Genomic DNA, 22,068 nt, shown 5'->3' on the forward strand with positions numbered 1-22,068 from the left:
AATATTTTGTTGAGCACATGGCCTGACAATCTGTGCAGTGGCCCAGTGGGAGCACTTTTTGGTGAGGTGACCAAAAGCAACCTGATAATTAGGAGCAAAGTTTGAGCTCCACTTCTGTCTGGGATTAGGGGCTCTGAATGGATGTCAGCTGAGGACTGAGGGTGGATGTCTGAAGCTCTGTATTATTATAGGAAAATGAAAATTTCATTATCAATAGCTTTTATATTCAGTACAAAGTTTAGTACATATTCAGTCCAAAAAATGGAAACAGATCTTATTTAATTCAAAAGTTTTAATAGCAGTGAAATAAAAGCTTGATATGCATAAGTAAACCTTTTTCATGTTTAGTTTTGCTAGTTCACCTTACATAAAAAATGATGAGTAAAGTCCCACAAAGCCCTCAAAACACCCCTAGAGAAAGCTTTTCTATATCATTTCCATGTACGACATTGTCTCTTTCACTTTGATTAGACCAAGATGGATGAGGATGTCCTTTTCCAGTTCCAAATAACTCTCGTAGTCCATTTTCAATTCGGCTTCCAGTTGTTCTTTTGACTTCTGATACGTTTTCTAGGGGGGAAAAAAGCAAGTCATTTGTATAAAACTCTGGCAGCTAGAGAGACCAAAGGCTGGGAAGGGGCTCTTTTTGAAAGGCTGGCCCGGCTGCCGATCTCCGGAAGGGCCGGGAGGGGCGGGGCAGGAGGGCGTCTCTTGCACAGTCGGGGGGAGGGGCTGCGGGCTCGGAAGGGGAGGGGCAGAGATGAGCGGAGCGGTGTGTGCGGACTCAAGGCGTCTCCTGGCGGTGGGGCTGACCCAGTCGGCTGATGGACTGGATGTGGGCTCTCGGGGGCAGGGGCAATCCAGGCTGGCCTACAAGCTCCTGCCACTGATGGAGGGAGCAGCACATTGAGAGGGGAGAGAATAACAATGAAGGGCATTTATTCAGCTAATTTACCCAACACCACTTGCTGAATAATCTGAGTCATCTGTTTTGTTCTTTGATCTCTCAGTGTTCGCCTGAGTACTGCTCTGGTTTAATTATTGTGACATTTTAATTGATTGTAATATCTGCTAGGGCAGTCATTACGATTTTTAAGATTTTGTTTTTTCTCATCTGTGTCTTCTTTCAGATGAACTTTAGGGTCACTTCATCTTGGTGTGTCATCCTGTGTGGCTTTTGTTCTTTCTCCTCTTGTCCTGTCCCCATCCTAATGTCTTCCCGTGCCTTCTGATCCCTTGTCACAAAGCCCTGCCTCTGTGGATTCCATCAAAGGGACCAGAACTGTATTTTTTTTTTGTAATTTTTATTTATTTATTTATTTTTGGCTGTGTTGGGTCTTCGTTGATGTGCGCAGGCTTTCTCTAGTTGCAGCGAGCGGGGACTATTCGTTGCGGTGCACGGGCTTCTCATTGCAGTGGCTTCTCTTGTTGTGGAGCACAGGCTCTAGGCGCTCGGGCTTCAGTAGTTGTGGTGCAAGGGCTTCAGTAGTTGTGGCGCATGGGCTTAGTTGCTCCGCGGCATGTGGGATCTTCCCGGACCAGGGATCAAACCTGTGTCCCCAGCATTGGCAGGCAGATTCTTATCCACTGCACCACCAGGGAAGCCCCAGAACTGTATTTTATTCTAGTTTCTTTAGAGAATAATTTGCAAGGGGTATTTTCCTCTTTTGAATATTCACAATGACTGATGTTCTCTTCCCCTTCCTCTGCCATCTTCTTTCCGCATGTTTGCTTTTCCCCCTCTCTTAATATCTCTGCTTTCTCAGATTCCTCATGTCTAATCATTATGACTGCTCCATAGCACTGTGAGGATTAAATGAATTATTAAATATGGCAGGTCCTCAGAATGGTGCATGCACCCAGTAAGCACTTGTTAGCTACAATAACCAATTCACAAAAAGAGCACGACTTGATAAGGTGAGAGTAGAAAAATGTTATTCTTCTAACCTTTGTCCTTTACAACATATGTGACAGATTCCGTAGCATTTCCTATCATTTTTAGGTATTAGAAATAGTGTCGTTTTCAGGTGTTTGAAGACCCAGGCCAGTCCAATATCCAAGTGAAGGCTGCCCCTTGTGGCCCCCACTGCAATGCTCCCCTGTGCACCTCCAGGCTCTTTCTGTAGAGGTTGCCTCACCCCACTTAGAAAATCCTTTGGGGCACCTGATTTGAGCCTAGCTACTTTCAAGTTTCCACCAGGCCCCAGGAAAACTCACCACCCTCACTCTGCCATCAGTACAAGTTCATTGCCCCTGGTCCTCTCTCCACCCCTCTGTCAGAGCAGTTTAAGCCAATCTTTTGCCTGCAGACTTTCCAGCCATAGGAGTCAGGTCCCTGTCCCTGAGTTTCCTAAATTCTCCCTGGACATTCTGCTCTGGTCCCTTGGTAACTCCTAGCCCTTGGATTTCTGTGGCTCAGGAAGCCTACTGCCAGGTGGATGAGGCCAACGGTCCATCCTGGCCAGCAACCTATCTCTAGCAGTGCTTCTCCTGAAGGTCTCCTCCCAGAGTCTGGGTGGTGTTGCAGAAGTGGGAATGGGGAATACACAGCGCTCCAATACGTCTCTCCAAACAAAAATCCCCTTTTCCAACCTTCTTCCCCATACGTCTCGCCTCCCTTGTGTAGCCTGGAGTGTGGGTCATTGACTAGGGGTTGCAGAATTCTTTTGAATTCTTCCCTCTTCTCTGTCCCACAGAGATGACATAATGAATCATATGGAAACTGCTACTTTTCTCAGCTTCGGGTCTCCAGCTGAAATTCCAGTTAGGAAAATTCCCATTTTGTGTGCTGTTAGAGCTGTGATTACTATTATTTTTCAGTAAGTGAGCGGTATCCAGATTCAATGTTTGCAAAGAGATGGGCATATGATTTCCCTCAGATGTGTGGGTTGAAGTGCACAGCCTAATCCCTGCCAGTCGGGGGGCGCTCATGAAAACCAGCCTTGCTGGACGGATGTGTGATCGTCCCCTGCCCTCGGTAATAATATTAATAGTGGACACTTCCTATCCGCCAGTTACTGGCTAAGTGCTGTAAATATTTCAACTCATTTAATCCCCACTGCAATCCTCTGAGGTTGTTAGTTTGTTCCCATTTCCCCTATTATCAGCAGTTGCTTGTAAGGAGATACTTCTGACTAACATTAGTTATTTTTCCTTGGTGACCCTTTTCATTTTCTAAATGTAACGGAGGAGCCCTTTTAAATGTATTCACTTATCCGCAGTCTAGCTCAAGAGAAAACTTGACAAGTGGTAGCTCTACTTTAAGGAGGGTACTATGTCAAATGGAAATGAAGTTATAAGAAGGTGGAAAAGTTTTGGAAACTCAAAAAGCATCATACTATTCCAAGATATGATTATTATAATATTCAAGTTTTTTAAAAGTACTTCACATTGTAAATTATTTTTGGATTATCCACAATTCTATGTGGATAATTAGCTGTCACTATGCTATTTAAACACTCCTAGTAATCGATGATTGCTGGTGTAGGAAAGGGTGGCAGATTATCTCCCATGGCAGAATTTCACACAGTGTTTGTGGTTGTGCAAAAGAACAGACCAAGACCAATTTTTTTTTTTTTTGTAGCAAAAGAAAACAAAGAAAAGTTAATTAATTGGTGTTCTTTTCTACCTTATCACCACTAAACAATGTTTTGAAATGATGCTCCCTCTGTTTTTGTTCCACTAATTCGTATATATCAATGTGATAATGTTAATCTATTTGCTAATGCAGTACATTAAAATATTTCCACATGCTTGTGCTTTTAATTGAGACCTAGGGTCTTACATGAGTAATTACATTGGAGGAGGCTATATATTTGGCTATAAGGAAACAACAGGCGGTGATGAAATTGTTGGTGACAAAAGGGCAAGGAAGGGAATGAGCAAGAGACGAGCAGAAATATGGACTGAGATAACCTCAAGTGAGAAAGAAAGAAGAGCTGAATTCACAGAATATTTAAAGGCCCCAAATTCCAGTGGTCAAGGGAAGACCAACAGAGTGATGGAATTCACATCAAACAGAGAGGCTGAGGAAGAGGATGGGGGCTTCAGAGATTTAGGTTCCTTTCTGGTAGATTTTAAGGTGGATGTGTCCTGTACCAAATACTCCTCTATTGCAAATTTCACAGTTCTAGTTTATTACAGTAAAATTTACATCTATTTGTCTGTCTCTACACACTAGCTCCCACTTAATGACAGTTTACTATTTGTCAAGTTACCTAACTGAAATCTTTACAGTAATCCTAAAAGGTTGTTATTAGTATTCCCATTTTAAAAGCAAGAGAACCAAAGCTCAGCAAAGACACAAACCTTGCTGTAGATTTCATAGCTCGTAAGCAGTAGAGACGGGACGAGCGCCCACCTGTCAATTCATAGTCCTCTCTCTTTTGCACTGTTTTAATGCATTATTCACTAGATGTTAAAATTCTATGAAATGAAAGCACTCGAATTTGAATCTTTGTATCTATAATTGGTATTTAGATACCACTGTATCTAAAGGCCTTTGAAATAGAGAAAATTTCAGAAACTTAAATTGGGTAGAATCTCACTAGGTGTGTCCAACTGGTTGCTCTGACTCACTGTAAGCTAGGAAATCAGAGAAATGCCCCCTTGACTCCCATCAGAACAAGAGAAGAATGTAAAAAGGCATAATTTTTCTATTAAAATTGTGGAATAAGCCAAACAAATATATTCTCAATGGCATTAGAGGAAAGCAAGTTTTGTTTCTGTAATTTGACTTACAACTTTTTTCTTTTCCATTTCCAGCTCCATTTCTTTCTTTTCTTCTTCCCGAATTTTTTTGCGCTGTTCTACATATTCCAGATGCTTGACTTCTCTTTCAAAGTAGTGGCTTATACTTGATACCTGTTAGAAACACAGGCCCATGAGAGGGGGACCCACATGGAAGCCCCCATGTTCTTCATGAGGCTCTGAAGAATTTCTGCTGCTTGTAAGTTATTAGCTAGATTACCTGCTTTGGGATAATGCCCACAGGCCCAATATCAGAGGAACTAGCTAATTTGGGGGCTACTGGGCTAAGGTTTAGAGGCCTGCGAATTGGGGGATGGCAGGAAAGGAGAGGGATTGGAAGGAGAGAGCTGCAAAAAATTGCAATTTTGTAGGAGAAATATTCAGGGATTGCTCCCACTCCCCTTCTTTCCTTCTCACTTTTAAGACTGAGGGAAGTTTCACATCATCAAACAAACTTGGAAAACCCAGATGAGGATGTCAATGGAAACCCTAAAGGGACTGGAATCAGAGCTGAGTTCCTGGTCCCCTGGAGAGTTTAGCGTGTGGACGTAAGAATAGAAGCAGGGAAGTCAGCAGAGACCTTGGGCAAGGCCACCAAGGGAAGGAAAGTTTTTTGCCTACTAGTAACTAGGGTGATGTTGTTGGGACTTGCAACAGATTGCAATCTATATGTTTAATGTTGGTTGTATACATATTTATGTATTTCTACATATTGATCTTCTTTTTGTAACCTAATTATTAACACTGCTTGAAACCCTTGGGTGGTGTGCATGGAGGGGCAGAATACTGCCACTTCAGACCTGCTGCCTGCAGCACACCAAGCTGGGGAAGGACAGGTGGAGGCTGGCAATGGAGAGATGCATAAAAATGTCAGCTGGGCCCTCTGGGAAGGATATCACTGAAATAAGGGTCCCACGCTTAGGTTACAACGTGAAAATAACATCTTATGATTATGAATCCCCAAATCAATTCCTCTCTGAATCTGGGCTTCATTTACTTGGCTTTTCTTTTGCTGCATGCTTGTTTTTTTTCCCTAGCTTTAGGCCATTTATCTCATAAAACAGAAATACATCCCCTTATTTTTTTTAATTTTTATTTTATATTGGAGCATATTTGATTAACAATGTTGTGTTAGTTTCAGGGGTACAGCAAAGTGATTCAGTTATACATATACTTTAATCTATTTTTTTTTCAAATTCTTTTCCCATTTAGGTTAACATCCCCTTATTTTTTTTTTTTTTAATTTATTTATTTATTTATTTATTTTTGGCTGTGTTGGGTCTTCGTTTCTGTGCGAGGGCTTTCTCTAGTTGCGGCAAGCGGGGGCCACTCTTCATCGCAGTGCGCGGACCTCTCACTATCGCGGCCTCTCTTGTTGCGGAGCACAGGCTCCAGGCGCTCAGGCTCAGTAGTTGTGGCTCACGGGCCCAGTTGCTCCGTGGCATGTGGGATCTTCCCAGACCAGGGCTCGAACCCGTGTCCCCCGCATTGGCAGGCGGATTCTCAACCATTGCGCCACCAGGGAAGCCCCATCCCCTTATTTTTGACTGCATGATTCTTTTGTTCTCTTATAGAGCAAAAATGCTGTCATTTCTGAACATACTTCTAAAACATGCCTCAGCAGTATCTGATCACGTAAATCCTCAAAGCCAAAAGTTACTAACCTCACTGGTGGAAGGGCGACTTAGTGTCCAAGGAATTTCCAATATATGCAATGTTCCATAATAATCAGCTATGGCTATAAATTGCTGCTTAGCTGAAAGATTAAAAAAATGGGGGAGAAAAACAACTCTGCAATCAGAAAGCCATTTTAGAGGTTAAACATGTACTGTGTTTTTGTTTTGTGATTTCCCAAAGGACCTGTTGTGGTTACAATGATCTTGGCATCTTCATCAGACCTTCATGACTGGAGACCATATTCACACGTAAAAGCCATTTTTCCAGTTGGTGAAATGAAGGCTGAGACCCTGAGTCTTTGTCAGCCACCCTGCTCACCCCCAATCATGTTTTCTCAGCCTCTATATAAGGAGTGTGGCTCCTAGCTGAGATTGACCCTCTCTGACTGGATCCACTGGGCAGATGTGAAAAGAAAGCAGGGACAATACATGGAAGATTTTCAAAGAAAAATCATGATGCCAATTTTCACCAAAGACATACTAAGGGCTAAAGGATGCCATTATCCAGATGAAATTCAAAGACACAGCCAGAACCAGTTTTCTTATTATAAAAACAAATTGCTTCCTTTGATCATTTAAAATGGATATAAAACACAAATGTGTTTGAAAATTTTAATTTTCTCTCTCATCAACTTTTGTCTTCTCATTTTCAGCAGGTCTGGTTCAAATTGCTAAATCCTAGACTTGTAATCCCTGGAGGTATACAAAAGCAACGTTTTGTAGCGAAGACGGGAAAACACACTTTGGTGACACATACGGCCAAGTAGTAGTAGTCAGACTCTGACACTCTTAGAGATTCTGAAGACTGTGTTTCTAAATGTAATGTTTCTTCTGAGAAAGAAATGAATAGAAAGACAATTTTATGCCTGCACATCTTTGGAAACAAAGGGAAACTTCTCTGAAATGAAGCAAATATACACTGAATTTGGGTAGAAAGTATTACTTGGGTGAAACAGAGAAATTGGGACAAAGGATATAAATTACTTTTCCATTGACACATTCTTAAATTTCTGCTAGCTCTGTTGTACATTATCTTTTTCCTCTTAATTAGTTTAAAAGTTATAGTTTAAAGAGATATATGACCCCGCAGAGTCATTTGATCTCAAGAAGGAAACTGCTTGATATTGTCCAGTGGAGGGCCATAAAGTGACAAAATATTGAAAATTTGTGACATAATGAAAAATCAAAGGTACAGAACTTATTCTATTTGGAAAAGAAGCAGCAAAAAGTAGCAAAGATTTAGGGTTCACCCTGTGATTTAGGGACCCGGAGAGGGTGAGAAGGATGTTTTTTATTGTGTGGTTCAAAATCAGCCTCTGCTTGACATACTAAAATGTGTCTCAGAAATAACCGTTGATGAAGAAAATAGTAAGAGAAACTCAGGTTGTATCCAAAATTTGAAAAGGGAAAGGAAGGGGAATGATGGGAAGGAAAGAGAAAGGAAGGGAAGAGATGGAATGGGAAGAAAGATATTGAGAAGAAACATCAGAGGCTTTCCAGTTGAATGTCAAAATGTTCCTAAGCTAGCCCCAAAAGGCAAAATGACTAAGTTCATTCAATCAGAATTAACATACCAGAAAAGGTCCAGGGTTTGATGTACGTGATCATAGTTATACAGATGTTTTGTGACTGGGCTGGTTCGTGGGTTTTCTCCAGAAGGTCCCAGATATCGATGTATCCATCTTCTCGGCCAATGTAAAAGACTCCAGGCCTTGTCAGAGACCAGTGCCCTGAGGTGTACCTTTTTGGTGCACAGGATGACTGAAGGAGGGGTCCAGTCTAAAAATAAATTAAAAAAAAACAAATTAAAAGCTTTTGTTATTATCTGAGGGATATTCACAATGATTTTTTAAAAGTAAAACTCAGATGGCTATGATCATATAAAAGATCAAACCTTCCAATCGAGCTATTTATGGTTCTAATAATCCAACTGCTGCTAAATCCCATTGCTATTTCTATGGAGATTGATGGACACCGGATAAGTAAAGATTATAAGCAAATTTTGCCTATATCTTTATTTTCCTGTCAGGTGCCTGCTCACCATGGAAATAGCTCTGGTGGGCAGGAAAAGGGAATGAAAAGTCAATTCTATCTGTGAGCTGCATCCAATGGCTTATTAATATTATTTGGGAGAGATTCTGGACCACCAAAGCAACATAAGATCATCTTATCTCTTCTCTATTTTGGGGTAATTTGCCTTCTTTGGGAGGTTTTCATAGAGACTGAAGATCAGAATGTGCTCTCTTCCTACCGTCATGCTACGCCTGGCCTCATTCACCTACTTACATCTGGACTAAACTAAGCCATGGAGCTGCCTTCCACCCTTCCATACATGCAAACAAAACCTTCCTACAGGGAACCAAGAAGATCACCAATTCAAGGACTCCTTAGAGGCAACAGGCCAAACCTGTTCTTGCTCAGCTCCTTCAGTTTTGGTGGATAACCAGGTTCCTGACCCCTGCATGGTCTTTGGACAATCTTGCCAAAATTTCTTTTGTCTTTCTCTTTAACTGCAAAACTAATGCTTACTTGTTGTAAAAAAAAAAAAAAAAAAAAAAAGATCATACAAAAGTACATTGTTATAAAATAGAAGTCCTTTTGTGGATGGACACTTAAGGAGTTTTCAACTTTTTTCAATGACAAACTTGTACATATATTCACACACATTATTTTTTTGAGTATTCCTGTAAGTTAGAGTCCCAGAAATAAAAGGAAAAAAAGTGTTAGGTCGAAGAATACATATATTACAGCTCTGAAATATATATATATATATATATATATATATACACACATACATATATATATATACATACTTTTTTACAGATTTTGGTAATTTTCTTAAGTAGCTCATGAGAGGGACATATCATACTGATTTTCCCATGCCCTTGCTTCACTAGATTTTACCAGTCTTTCTAGTTTTTGGCAGTTTAGCTTCTGTCTGCCTGGACCCAGGCCCTGTCCTAATCCGGACCACTGGATTCTTGGCACTGTCTCACCTTGACCCATGCACGTCTCTGCCTGCCTGGTGACGGACCCCTTAGTTTTCCTAGTCCCACTTTCTGAACCTGCTGACAAATTGCCCAGTGCAAGAGCGGTGACAGACCCATTGCTTCTCCTTGGACTTCGTGCCATAATCAGCATCCCATCCTGTATTTTAAGCAGAGGGGAAAACATAAATCAAGGGAACTGCCCATGATATACACGATATTTCGAAGAACAGAGTGTTTGGTTTCAGAGAACAAAAGACTTGTAAATGTTTCCTTCCCTCAGGAAAGAAAAGCAAATGGTTGTGTTTTCCAAAGGCTTGGAGTGGTTCTGCTGACAGGCTGGGGCCCAGGGCATCTGTTCCAATTTCTCTAAAAAGTGTCCCAAAGGCATTGTTATGTCAGAACGGTCTGTTATTCCTATTGTTTTTCTCAATAACAAAGGACCACACACCCACTCCTCCATTTTGCAGGCAACTTACCATAATACCTTCTTTCCAGATGGCCACGTTCCAACCCCCAACAGTGAGGATAATGTCCTTGTAAAAAGGCGATCTCTGAACGGTGTGGACACCTCCATCATGGACCGTGTAGAGGCTCACGGGCTTCTTTGCTGTTGGAGTGGAAAAGGCCATTTCACCTTTTATAACACTGTTTACATTCCTGCAATGAAGAATGGGCAGACCTCCGATGGAAAATAGGTCCCGATCAATGAGGTCCAAGAGTGGAGAACCAGAGGTCAGCTGGGGTGAATGAATCTGTCAAGGCACAACTCCTCCTCTTTTTTATGGAAAATCCAGGGAAATTCCCATCAAGGCTACTTTTCAGGCTCAAAGGAACACTTCCTGTTCTTATTCATTCACTCATTTATTAGTCTATCAGTTAGTCAATAGTATATATTGTTAGTCAATAAATAATTGTGGGTTGTTTTTATGTACCAGGTACTGTAGCTGGATGGGTAAACAATGGTTAATAAACAAACATGATCTGTCCTCTCGGACCTTACAGTCCAGTGGAAAGACAGATACTCAACAAACAAATCCCAAGGTATATAATAAAAAAAATGTGAAAAGTATTATGAAGTAAAAAATATCACAAGAAAGAATAACAAGGGACATTCGTAATTTAGGCTGAATGGTCAGAAAAGACGTCTCTGAAGATGAGTCATTTAGGCTTGAGTTCGGCACGGGAAGATTGTGGTGTGGAGTAGCATTCCAGACAGGAGGAGTAATACACACCAGAGTCCTGAGAAGTGTTTAGTGCATTTATTATTTTGAGGAAGGCAATAGGACTGGAGTCTGATAATCCCAGGGTGAGACACAGGAAACAAATGGAGACCAGGAGAGTCCAGACCTTGCGGAGCCTTGTTAGGAAAAACGTTTAGATTACATTCTAAGTGTAATGTTTTTTAATGAGCCCTTTAGGCCTAGAAGACTATCCGATTGACATATGAAAGGATTCTCTGGTTACTGTGGGGAGAATGGATCAGAGGCAGGTAAAAGCAAAGAGGGGACACCATGGGAGGTTTTTTTTTTTTTTTTTGGAGGTTTATCCACACTACAGCACGTATCAGTAGTTTGTTCCTTTCTTTTTTTTTTAAATTAATTTATTTAATTTATTTATTTTTGGCTTCATTGGGTCTTCGTTGCCATGTGCAGGCTTTCTCTAGTTGCGGCTACTCTTCGTTGCGGTGCGCGGGCTTCTCATTGCGGTGGCTTCTCTTGTTGCGGAGCAGGGGCTCTAGGAGCACGGGCTTCAGTAGTTGTGGCGCACGGGCTTAGTTGTTCCGTGGCATGTGGGATCTTCCCGGACCAGGGCTCGAACCTGTGTCCCCTGCATTGGCAGGCGGATTCTTAACCACTGCACCACCAGGGAAGCCCCAACCATGGGAGGTTGGTGCTGTAGTTCTAGTGAGAGAGGATGGTGACTTGGATGAAGGTGCAATGGAGGAGTGGATAATCAAGAAACATTTGCAAGCTAGAGTTGACAGGAGGGGTGAGAGAGATGAGTGCTGAGAATGACAGCCAGGTTTCTGGTAAGAGCAACAGGCTCGCTGTGCTTTCCATTTATTGCAACTGGGAAGACTACAGGACAAGCCGATTTGGATATTAAGATGAAGGCTTCCCCGCTGTCTCTGCCCCAGGCACCAGGGTCGTTCTGCTCCCCTGGTCTGTCTACTCCGCCATGGCTTGGGTTTCCTCTCCCCGGTCCTGGCTTTGGAGCTGGCTGCTCCTCATTCCTTGCTGCCCATACCCACAAGCCCCAGGGGTGGCCATAAAAATATGTGCCTGTCCAGGCCAAACCACAATGTGTGGCTATTTTATACTAAAACCACGAATTTACTCTGAAACTTATCATATTAACAGCTATGTGAAGGTTGGATTTTTTTTCTCAGAACAACAATGTAACATTAAGCAGAAAAAAAAGCTACCATAATCTTGTAAAAAGCTGATACAGTGTCAGAGAGATATTTGTCCACCCATGTTCATAGCAGCATTATTTGCAATACCCAAAAGACAGAAGCAACCCAAGTGTCCATCAACGGATGAATGGATAAACAAAAGTGGTATATCCATACAATGGAATATTATTCATCCTTCAAAAGGAAGGGAATTCTGACATACGCTACAACAGGAATGAAAATTGAGTATATTATTATTATTATTATTTTTTTATAAAGACAGTGAAATAGAGAGAAAGCCTTTTATTTATTTATTTATTTATTTATTTATTTATTTATTTATTTATTATGGCTGTGTTGGGTCTTCATTTCTGTGCGAGGGCTTTCTCTAGTTGTGGCAAGTGGGGGCCACTCTTCATCGCGGTGCGCGGGCCTCTCAATATCACGGCCTCTCTTGTTGCGGAGCACAGGCTCCAGACGCGCAGGCTCAGTAATTGTGGCTCACGGGCCTAGTTGCTCCACGGCATGTGGGATGTTCCCAGACCAGGGCTCGAACCCATGTCCCCTGCATTGGCAGGCAGATTCTCAACCACTGAGCCACCAGGGAAGCCCTGAGTATATTATTTTAAGGGAAATAAACCAGTCACAAAAAGGCAAATACTGGGACTTCCCCAGCAGTCCAGTGGTTAAGACTCTACCTTCCAATGCAGGAGGCACGGGTTTGATCCCTGGTTGGGGAACTAAGATCCCACATGCCGTGTGGTCTGGCCAAAAACTTAAGAAAAAAGGCAAATACTGTATGACTCCACTTACATGAGGTACTTACAACAGGTACATTCATAGAGATGGAAAGTAGAATGGTGGTGGCCAGGAGCTGATGGGAAAGAGGAGTGGGGAGCTAGTGTTTAACAGGTACAGAGTCTCAGTTTCACAAGATGAAAAGAGTTCTGGAGATTGGTTGCACAACAATGTGAATGTACTTAACTCCCCTGAACTGTATTTAAAAATGGTTAAGAAGTTAAATTTCTTGTTTATGTATATTTCTATCTCAATGTAAAAATTATTTGAAAAAATTGTATACAGTAAAAATAAATAAATTTAAACATAGCTCTTCTAGGTTAAAAAAGACCAATTTTCCTCTAACCAAAGCTCCATCTTGAAGACAGCACAGAAGCCTTATTTTTAAGGGCACCTTGAAGTGATCTGGAGGATTTCTGGGAAGGCAGGAGACCCCTGGAAGCCAGCAGCTTTCTTCTTGCTGCTGCTTGTGTCCCTCAGATCCTGGTTTTGTCCTTGGTGAGCCGGGCTTTCCTACACCACCTCACTCTGGTGAGCAGGGCTATCCAGGAGTCTAGAAGCCCTCTGCAAAATGTAATGACCACCAGTGATAGGAATACAGATAACCATCAAGATTTGTACTTTCAACATGTTAGAGGTTCTCAGCCCATATAACTTTTTCTTCCTTTTGTCCTTTGGAAGAACTTAGAGCCATTCAGCAGTAAATGGAGCTGTCCTTAAGTTATTAAATGAAATGCCAGAGCCCCCAGCCAGCTTATTATAAGAAACTTACAATAAACAAAACAGTAGTTTTCCAGAGTCATTATCTAATGAAGGATTTAGTATACTGATGTGGTTAAGAGCACAGACCTCCTGGGCTCAAATCCACAGTGTTGCTGTAAGGATTAATCCATGGAGAGTACTGAGCGCCTAACACACGACGTGTGCCAATTTGTGAGTTGAGTACATGAGATGATTATGTTAACTGTCATCATCATCAAATACATCAGCCTGCATTTCTTGGCTTGTCACTAAGATCATCTGTTTGATTTGGACTTCATCACACACAGCTCAGTCAGGGTAATCTGTCTTTCAGAAATTTCTTCTTAGAAAAGGAAATTCTCCTTCCTGCCTTGTTGTGTATTTGAGATAAGAACATGGGGCTCCCAGCAGATCAAGAGAAAATGGGTCCCAGTATTTGCCTCATCTTTACCCAGGAAACCTCCATGGTGTTTATGAAAGACATCGGGCTGCTAGCTTCCAAGGAAAACAGTGCCAGTTCACAGAATGTTAAGTAGGGCATGCAATTTACAGTTCAGCATGTCTACACATTGACTTTCCCTGAACTTCAACCATGATCCAATGGAAGTAACAGTGTCATTTGGCTTTCCATGTTACAAAATACTTGATTGGTAATTTTAAAGTATTAAAGTATTAAGATGATTTAAAAATAGCCTTTAAGTAGGTGGTTAGAGCTATTTCTCAATGTTTTGGAATGAATTAAATGTCAAGAAATTAACAGCAACTTCTCTTTTTCTTTCCCACTCACATCCCACTGGTCACAAAGTCCTGGCATGATGACTCGTATGTCTCTCTCTCCCCCTTGCATTTCCTCTGCTGGACATCCTTGTCACCCTGCCTGGACATCAGTCCTCTCCATCTCTCATCTAGGCTGTTGCAACTGGTCATCCTACCGCTCATCCTACTTCCCACCAATTAATTTACCCTTGCTCTCCTGACAGAGTGATTTTCTGATTATACTGGTGGTACTAGGATAAGGTCCACAGGTTAGTAAAGCACTCAAGGCTCTTTGCCATCTGGACTCAGATGTCCTTCCTGGCACCTCTCCTGCTGCTGTTGCCCTCTCTATTACCGTGCTTTGGCCAGAAGATCTCCCTGTTTCCTAATTGTCCACTACTCTTCTGAGCTTCCATGTTTTTGCACTTGTTTGTCTTTCTACCTGGAATGCCTTTTTCCAGCTGGAAACCTGCAAACCACCCTTCAAGATCCAGCTCAACCATATCTCTCTTCACTGGGGTCTTTTCTTAACAGCCCAAAAGAGTTGGTCCCTCTCTGGTTTCCATGTCACTTTGTGTTTGTCTTTTTTTCCCATCCATAGCACTAATGGCAGTGCAATGTCATCATCTGTTTATGTGGTTGGCTTTTCCAATAATTCATGTAACCCCTTTGGGGGAGATAATATCTTATTCATCTTTGTATTCCCAGTGCCTGGCACATAGTAGATTCTCAATAATAATTTGATGAATGAATGAAAGAACAAACTAACATCAATGAGGTACAAATGTAAAGCTCTTGGTTTTTAAGTTTATTGTCACTGGTACTATAGATGGAATAAAATCCATTTAAAATAAATAACTCAACCTGTTTGTCATGGGCTGCCTCAAAAGCAGTTTAGGAAGCTGGCACCAGGGTAAGGCTATAAGAAAATCTGAGACCAGGAGGAACCAGACAGTGTCCCTCTGTGCATAACCAAGTCATGGCATCACGAGCTTAGTCATGGTCTCAGCTTGTGTCCCAGGGATGTAGTGGAGACTGCTGTCATGTATTATAGTGCCTGGCATGCAGCACGTGCACAATTAACATTCTTGAATGATTGAATAAATAGAAACATGAATAAGCATAAAAGTAGTTGAATGTAATTCGTTACATCCAATATATAATTTTGAGTTCAACTTTAAATTACGGAATTGGAAATGACTGGAAAATGGAAAATCGGTCTCAGTTCTACATGCACTTGATCCTCTTTTTGGGTCACATCGAATCTTCTCTCAATGCCTCACTCTTATTAATAACATACATTTGGGTCTCTAGGCCGGAGACCTATGTAAGAAAAGTAGGAGTGCTTCTGTTTCCAGATGGAAATGGCCACCCTGGAGGCAAGGCTGACAAAACAAGCCTTCCAAGGTCTAAGGCAGACTCTAGCCTGCAGAACCAGCCTCAGTAGATAGAAGTGAAGAAGATGAAGTTTAAGGCAGAGATCTGAGCCCCAACAGCTGTCACCTGCAAGCGGTGGCTCTGACCTCAGGACTTCTGTCAGTCACTCACACGTCCACTTGTCTCAGCCACCCACAGGATTGACCAGATCCCCTTCTGCAACCCTAGCCTAGCTGTTCCGCCTCACTGCTCCATGGTGTTCTAGCGGTCCCAGGAGCTGCCTCTTCCTTATCTCATGGTTAGTCTACACTTTGATAAGTGGTTCAAATACATTTTCTTTTGTTTTTAGAGAATTATATTCCTTCTTTTTTTTTTTTAACATCTTTATTGGAGTATAATTGCTTTACATGGTTTGTTAGTTGCTGCTGTATAACAAAGTGAATCAGCTATACGTATACATATATCCCCATATCCCCTCCCTCTTGCGTCTGCCTCCCACCCTCCCTATCCCACCTCCAGATGGTCACAAAGCACCAAGCTGACGTCCCTGTGCTATACGGCTGCTTCCCACTAGCTATCTATTTTACATTTGGTACTGTATATATGTCCATGCCACTCTCTCACTTCATTCCAGCTTATCCTTCCCCCTCCCCACGTCCTCAAGCCCATTCTCTAGTCTGTGTCTTTATTCCTGTCCTGCCCCTAGGTTCTTCAGAACCATTTTTTTTTTTTTTAGATTCCATATATATGTGTTAGCATATGGTATTTGTTTTTCTCTTTCTGACTTACTTCACTCTGTATGACAGACTCTAGGTCCATCCACCTCACTAAAAATAACTCAATTTCATTTCTTTTTATGGTTGAGTAATATTCCATTGTATATATGTGCCACATCTTTATCCATTCAGCTGTCGATAGACACTTAGGTTGCTTCCATGTCCTGGCTACTGTAAATAGTGCTGCAATGAACATTGTGGTACATGTCTCTTTTTGAATTATGGTTTTCTCAGGGTATATGCCCAGTAGTGTATGGTAGTTCTATTTTTAGTTTTTTAAGGAACCTCCATACTGTTCTCCATAGTGGCTGTATCAATTTACATTCCCACCAACAGTGCAAGAGCGTTCCCTTTTCTCTACACCCTCTCCAGCATTTATTGTTTCTAGATTTTTTGATGATGGCCATTCTGACCGGTGTGAGATGATACCTCATTGTAGTTTTGATTTGCATTTCTCTAATTAGTGATGTTGAGCATCCTTTCATGCGTTTGTTGGCAATCTGTACATCTTCTTTGGAGAAATGTCGATTTAGGTCTTCTGCCCATTTTTGGACTGGGTTGTTTGTTTTTTTGATATTGAGCTTCATGAGCTGCTTGTATATTTGGGAGATTAATCCTTTGTTAGTTGCCTTGTTTGCAAATATTTTCTCCCATTCAGAGGGTTGTCTTTTTGTCTTGTTTATGGTTTCCTTTGCTGTGCAAAAGCTTTTAAGTTTCATTAGGTCCCATTTGTTTATTTTTGTTTTTATTTCCATTTCTCTAGGAGGTGGGTCAAAAAGGATCTTGCTGTGATTTATGTCATAGAATGTTCTGCCTATGTTTCCCTCTAAGAGTTTTATAGTGTCTGGCCTTACATTTAGGTCTTTAATCCATTTTGAGTTTATTTTTGTGTATGGTGTTAGGGAGTGTTCTAATTTCATTCTTTTACATGTAGCTGTCCAGTTTTTTCATGCCATGATAAAATCCAAAGCTTTAAAGTAAGTTGTTGTAATTGTAGTGCACCCCAAGGCTCTGAGCTTTGACAGAGAACTTTGCTTACTGGGGAGCCTGAGCTATTAACACTGATCCTTGCTCACACCTGGGTGTGTCCTTCACACCTCTGTTCATCTGCCCAGAGTCTGGGCCCCGGGAGCAGGGGAACACGTGGGCACCACCAGTCGCAGCCCCAAAGGAGGGCCCTAGAGTTAACTTCTCCCATACAGGGCTGAGGTCTTCAAGATCATGGTAAATGTAGCTTATAATTTCATGTTGACTCAGATTTTCCACATAGCTGAGCTACTGGGTTGTTGAATTATTGAAATAGCATTGTTATTTTAAAATTGAATTGTCCAAGGGTCTCCATAATTTAAGTATCAATACATCAGTGATCCTCAAATTTCGGTGTGAAAACAAATCACCTGGAGAATTTTATTAAAATCTGTATTCAGATTCAGCAGGCCTGGGGTAGGACCCAAGATTTTGTTTTTCTAACAAGCTCCCAGGTGACAACTGTGCTGCTTGTCTGAAGCACTCACTTTGAGTAACAAGTGTAGAGTCAGAACCTCAGGTGCCCTCTCTCCCATTAGCAAGGACAGGGTTACTCGTACTTTGTAAAAAGGAAATAAATTATTAATAACAGAGCAATCATCAAAACTTACTCATAAATCGGCCAGTTTCAGGGTCTCTCTCCATTTTCCAATCTGTGTATATCACTTCACCTTCCTAAAAATATTACAGATTCTTGATGAGACAACTTAAAAGACAAAAGTCCTCTTATTCATGTGCTAAGACTGACCATGACCCAAACAAATGCAAAGTAACAGGTCAATTTAATCAAATGATAATTTGGTGCAGTGTGGGGAGGGAAGGCTCAAAATGCTTACTTGATTTTATATTAAACAAAAAAATGAATTTGTTGAGTTTTTATCTACACACATTGATGGGGAGAACACAGGCAATTATGAAGCTATTCTAGGTAAACAAGTTCCAACTGCTGGGTTCCCAGAGTCGTTGTTAACAAAAAATTGTCCCAATAGACTGAAAGCTCCAGAAGGGGAGGGATCTAGTCTGGCTTATTCAGTGATTTGTTCTCAGCATGTTACAAAGTCAGTACTTAATAAATATTCATGGAATAAGAGAGAAAGAGGGAATATGTATGGTACTCATCATCTTTGAAAGTTGAGAAGAGGAAACATAGAGTTCTAGCCAAATGACGTAACAAGTAATATGTATTCCAGTTCTACTTATGGCCATTTTAAGGAGAAGAGAAAGAAGAGGGACCTGGTGTAAACAAGAGGCAGAAATTGCCACACAAAGGGGAAAGACAGACAGAACCAGTGAATGAAGAGGTGGGAGAGGTTCAGAAAAAATTTAGTCCCAGGGCACCATCTTATAAATGTAAAACCCATATGCAATCTCCTAATCCCAATGTTTTTTTCACTAAATAATAAGAGGAAAACACAGAGAAGGGTATATATTAAGATGAGTCAAGAGGACTCAGAGGAAGGGATGGATTGGGATGCATAGGTGAGAGAGAGAAGATGGGAAAACATTTGATTTATGCAAATGAAGGACAATCTCATGGGACCAGGGCCACTCATTCATTCCCTTATCTGTGCTTTCATTCATCCATGTCAACTCATTTAACAAAAAAGGACTGTGTGTGGCACTGGAAATTCAGAGTCTGAGGACAAGCCCTCCCTCCCCTCTTGGTACACAGTCTAAGGGAGCAGACAGCCTGGGATGCATCTATTGTACACCTCTAGCCCATCGCCTGTGCCACATCACCCTCGGAGTTACCATTTCCTGAGCACTCAGTGCTGCTGGAGTTGTTAGGAGCTTTACGTACATGACCCCAGCCCTCACCAAAGTCCTGTAAGAGAGTTAATATCTCCTGGCTCTCACAGCTGGTATGTGGAACTCTGAAACTGAACCGAGTCATGGGAATAATTTGCACCAAGTTAATAAATATGTGTTGAGTGGTGATTACATCACCAGCCACTTGGCTAGAAACCTTCACATCCCTCTCCATCTGGTTACCTAGTTCCAACAATTCCACTGCCCCCATGCCTGTGTGACATTCTCGGCCCCACTGCTCAGGCCCTCTTCACCGCTGGGTGGGCCCACCTGAGATCACTGTCTATCAGGCCTCTCTGCCTCCAGGGCTCCACTCCTTCCCACTTCAGCCCTGAGCCAGCCAACCTAGATCCCAGAGAGGCATCCCTTAAACTCTCTATCCAAAGTACAAGGATGAGTCAGCCATGCCAGGGGTTGGTAGGAGAGCGTCCCACTGGATGGTCAGCCCCGTGAGGGCAGGGAATTTTGGATGTCTGTTCTCTGCTATATTCCCTGGGCCAAGAACAGTGCTTGGTATATATTAAATGCTCAATAAATATCTGCTGAATAATGAATGACATTCATTCCAAGGAGTGCAAGGACTTGAAAGGCAGGAAAGAGTTTGGTAAAAAGAATGAGAGAAAAAATCAGAGCAGACAGAGAGAGTGAGTAGACTGGTGCAGATGGGGGTGGAGAGAGAGAAAGGGGCCAAATGATGCAGAATCTTACATCATTTGGTGTAAGGAGTTTGGATTTTTCATGTGTCACTAAAGTAGTCACTAAAGAGGAGTTTAAGCAGAGGGTGTCATGCTTTAATTTCTGCTTTAAGATTTTGTGGTCATTTCTCTTTCTAAAGCTATCATCCTTGGCTTACAAAACGTTGGTGTGCACAGAGACAAATATTATATGAATCCACTTACATGAGGTACCTAGAACAGTGAAATTCATTGAGACAGAAAGTAGAATGGTGGTGCCAGGAGTGGGAGGCAGTAGGGAATGGGGAGTTACTGCTTTAATTGCTATAGAAGTTTAATTTGGGAAAATGAAATAGTTCTCAAGATGGATGGTGGTGATAGTTACTCAACGATATGAATGTACTTAATACCACTGAACTGTACACTTAAAAGTGGTTAGGGGGACCTTCAAGATGGCAGAGGATTAAGACGTGGAGATCACCTTCTTCCCCACAAATACATCAAAAATACTTCTACATGGGGAACAACTCCTACAGAACACCTACTGAATGCTGGCAGAAGACCTCAGACTTCCCAAAAGGGTCTTGGTGCTCCAGCCAGGTGTCAAGCCTGAGCCTCTGAGGTGGGAGAGCTGAGTTCAGGACACTGGACCACCAGAGACCTCCTGGCCCCACATAATATTAAATGGCAAAAGCTCTCCCAGAGATCTCCACCTCAACGTTAAGACCCAGCTCCACTCAACGACCAGCAAGCTCCAGTGCTGGAAACCCTATGCCAAACAACTAGCAAGACAGGAACACAAACCCACCCATTAGCAGAGAAGCTGCCTAAAATCATACTAAGTTCACAGACACCCCAAAACACACCACCAGATGCGGTACTGCCCACCAGAAAGACAAGATCCAGCCTCACCCACCAGAACACAGACACCAGTCCCCTCCACCAGGAGGCTTACACAACCCACTGAACCAACCTTACTTACTGGGGGCAGACACCAAAAATAACAGGAAATACGTACCTGCAGCCTGTGAAAAGGAGACCCTGAACACAGTAAGCTAAGCAAAATGAGAAGACAGTAAAATACACAGCAGATGAAGGAGCAAGGTAAAAACCCACCAGACCAAACAAATGAAGAGGAAATAGGCAGTCTACCTGAAAAAGAATTCAGAAAATGATAGTAAAGATGATCCAAAATCTTGGAAATAGAATGGAGAAAATACAAGAAATGTTTAACAAGGACCTAGAAGAACTAAAGCAAACAAACAACAATGAACAACACAATAAATGAAATTTAAAATTCTCTAGAAGGAATCAGTAGCAGAATAACTAAGGCAGAAGAACGGATATGTGACCTGGAAGATAAAATAGTGGAAATAACTACCACAGAGGAGAATAAAGAAAAAAGCATGAAAAGACTTGAGGACAGTCCCAGCAACCACTAGGACAACATTAAACGCACCAACATTTGAATTATAGGGGTCCCAGAAGAAGAGGAGAAAAAAAAGTCAGAAAATATTCGAAGAGATTATAGTTGAAAACTTCCCTAATATGAGAAAGGAAAAAGTCAATCAAGTCCAGGAAGCGCAGAGAGTGCCATACAGGATAACTCCAAGGAGAAACACGCCAACACACATATTAATCAAACTATCAAAAATTAAATACAAAGAAAAAATATTAAAAGCAGCAAGGAAAAAGCAACAAATAACATACAAGGGAATCCCCATAAGGTTAAGAGCTGATCTTTCAGCAGAAACTCTGCAAGACAGAAGGGAGAGGCAGGACATATTTAAAGTGATGAAAGGGAAAAATCTACAACCAAGATTACTCTACCCAGCAAGGATCTCATTCAGATTCAACTGAGAAATTAAAACCTTTACAGACAAGCAAAAGCTAAGAGAATTCAGCACCACCAAACCAGCTTTACAACAAATGCTAAAGGAACACTCGGCAGGAAACACAAGAGAAGGAAAAGACTTACAATAAATAACCCAAAACAATTAAGAAAATGGTAATAGCAACATACATATCGATAACAACCTTAAATGTAAATGGATTAAATGCTCCCACCAAAAGATACAGACTGGCTAAATGGATACAAAAATAAGACCCATATATATGCTGTCTACAAGAGACCCACTTCAGACCTAGGGACACATACACACTGAAAGTGAGGGGATGGAAAAAGATATTCCATGCAAATGGAAATCAAAAGAAAGCTGGAGGAGCAATTCCCATATCAGACAAAATAGACTTTAAAATAAAGACTATTACAAGAGACAAAGAAGGACACTACATAATGAT

General features: G+C 41.6%; 1 protein-coding gene across 3 annotated transcripts in view; it reads right to left on the bottom strand.

The window, feature by feature from the left end:
- Positions 1-274: 274 nt before the first annotated feature.
- DNAI3 (dynein axonemal intermediate chain 3) overlaps positions 275-22,068 on the bottom strand; it is a 101,042-nt gene continuing 79,248 nt past the window's right edge. For all 3 annotated transcript variants that reach the window (XM_082410090.1, XM_082410089.1, XM_082410091.1), the window contains 6 exons: positions 17,896-17,959; positions 9,892-10,022; positions 8,000-8,204; positions 6,414-6,505; positions 4,741-4,863; positions 275-570 (listed from right to left, as the gene is read on the bottom strand). In XM_082410090.1, the coding sequence (XP_082266216.1) occupies positions 427-570; positions 4,741-4,863; positions 6,414-6,505; positions 8,000-8,204; positions 9,892-10,022; positions 17,896-17,959 (759 nt within the window). In that variant the 3' untranslated portion in view covers positions 275-426. The remainder of the gene's footprint in view (positions 571-4,740; positions 4,864-6,413; positions 6,506-7,999; positions 8,205-9,891; positions 10,023-17,895; positions 17,960-22,068) is intronic.

Source organism: Balaenoptera physalus (assembly GCF_965194825.1).
Source record: "Balaenoptera physalus genome assembly, chromosome: 1".
NCBI lineage: Eukaryota > Metazoa > Chordata > Mammalia > Artiodactyla > Balaenopteridae > Balaenoptera > Balaenoptera physalus.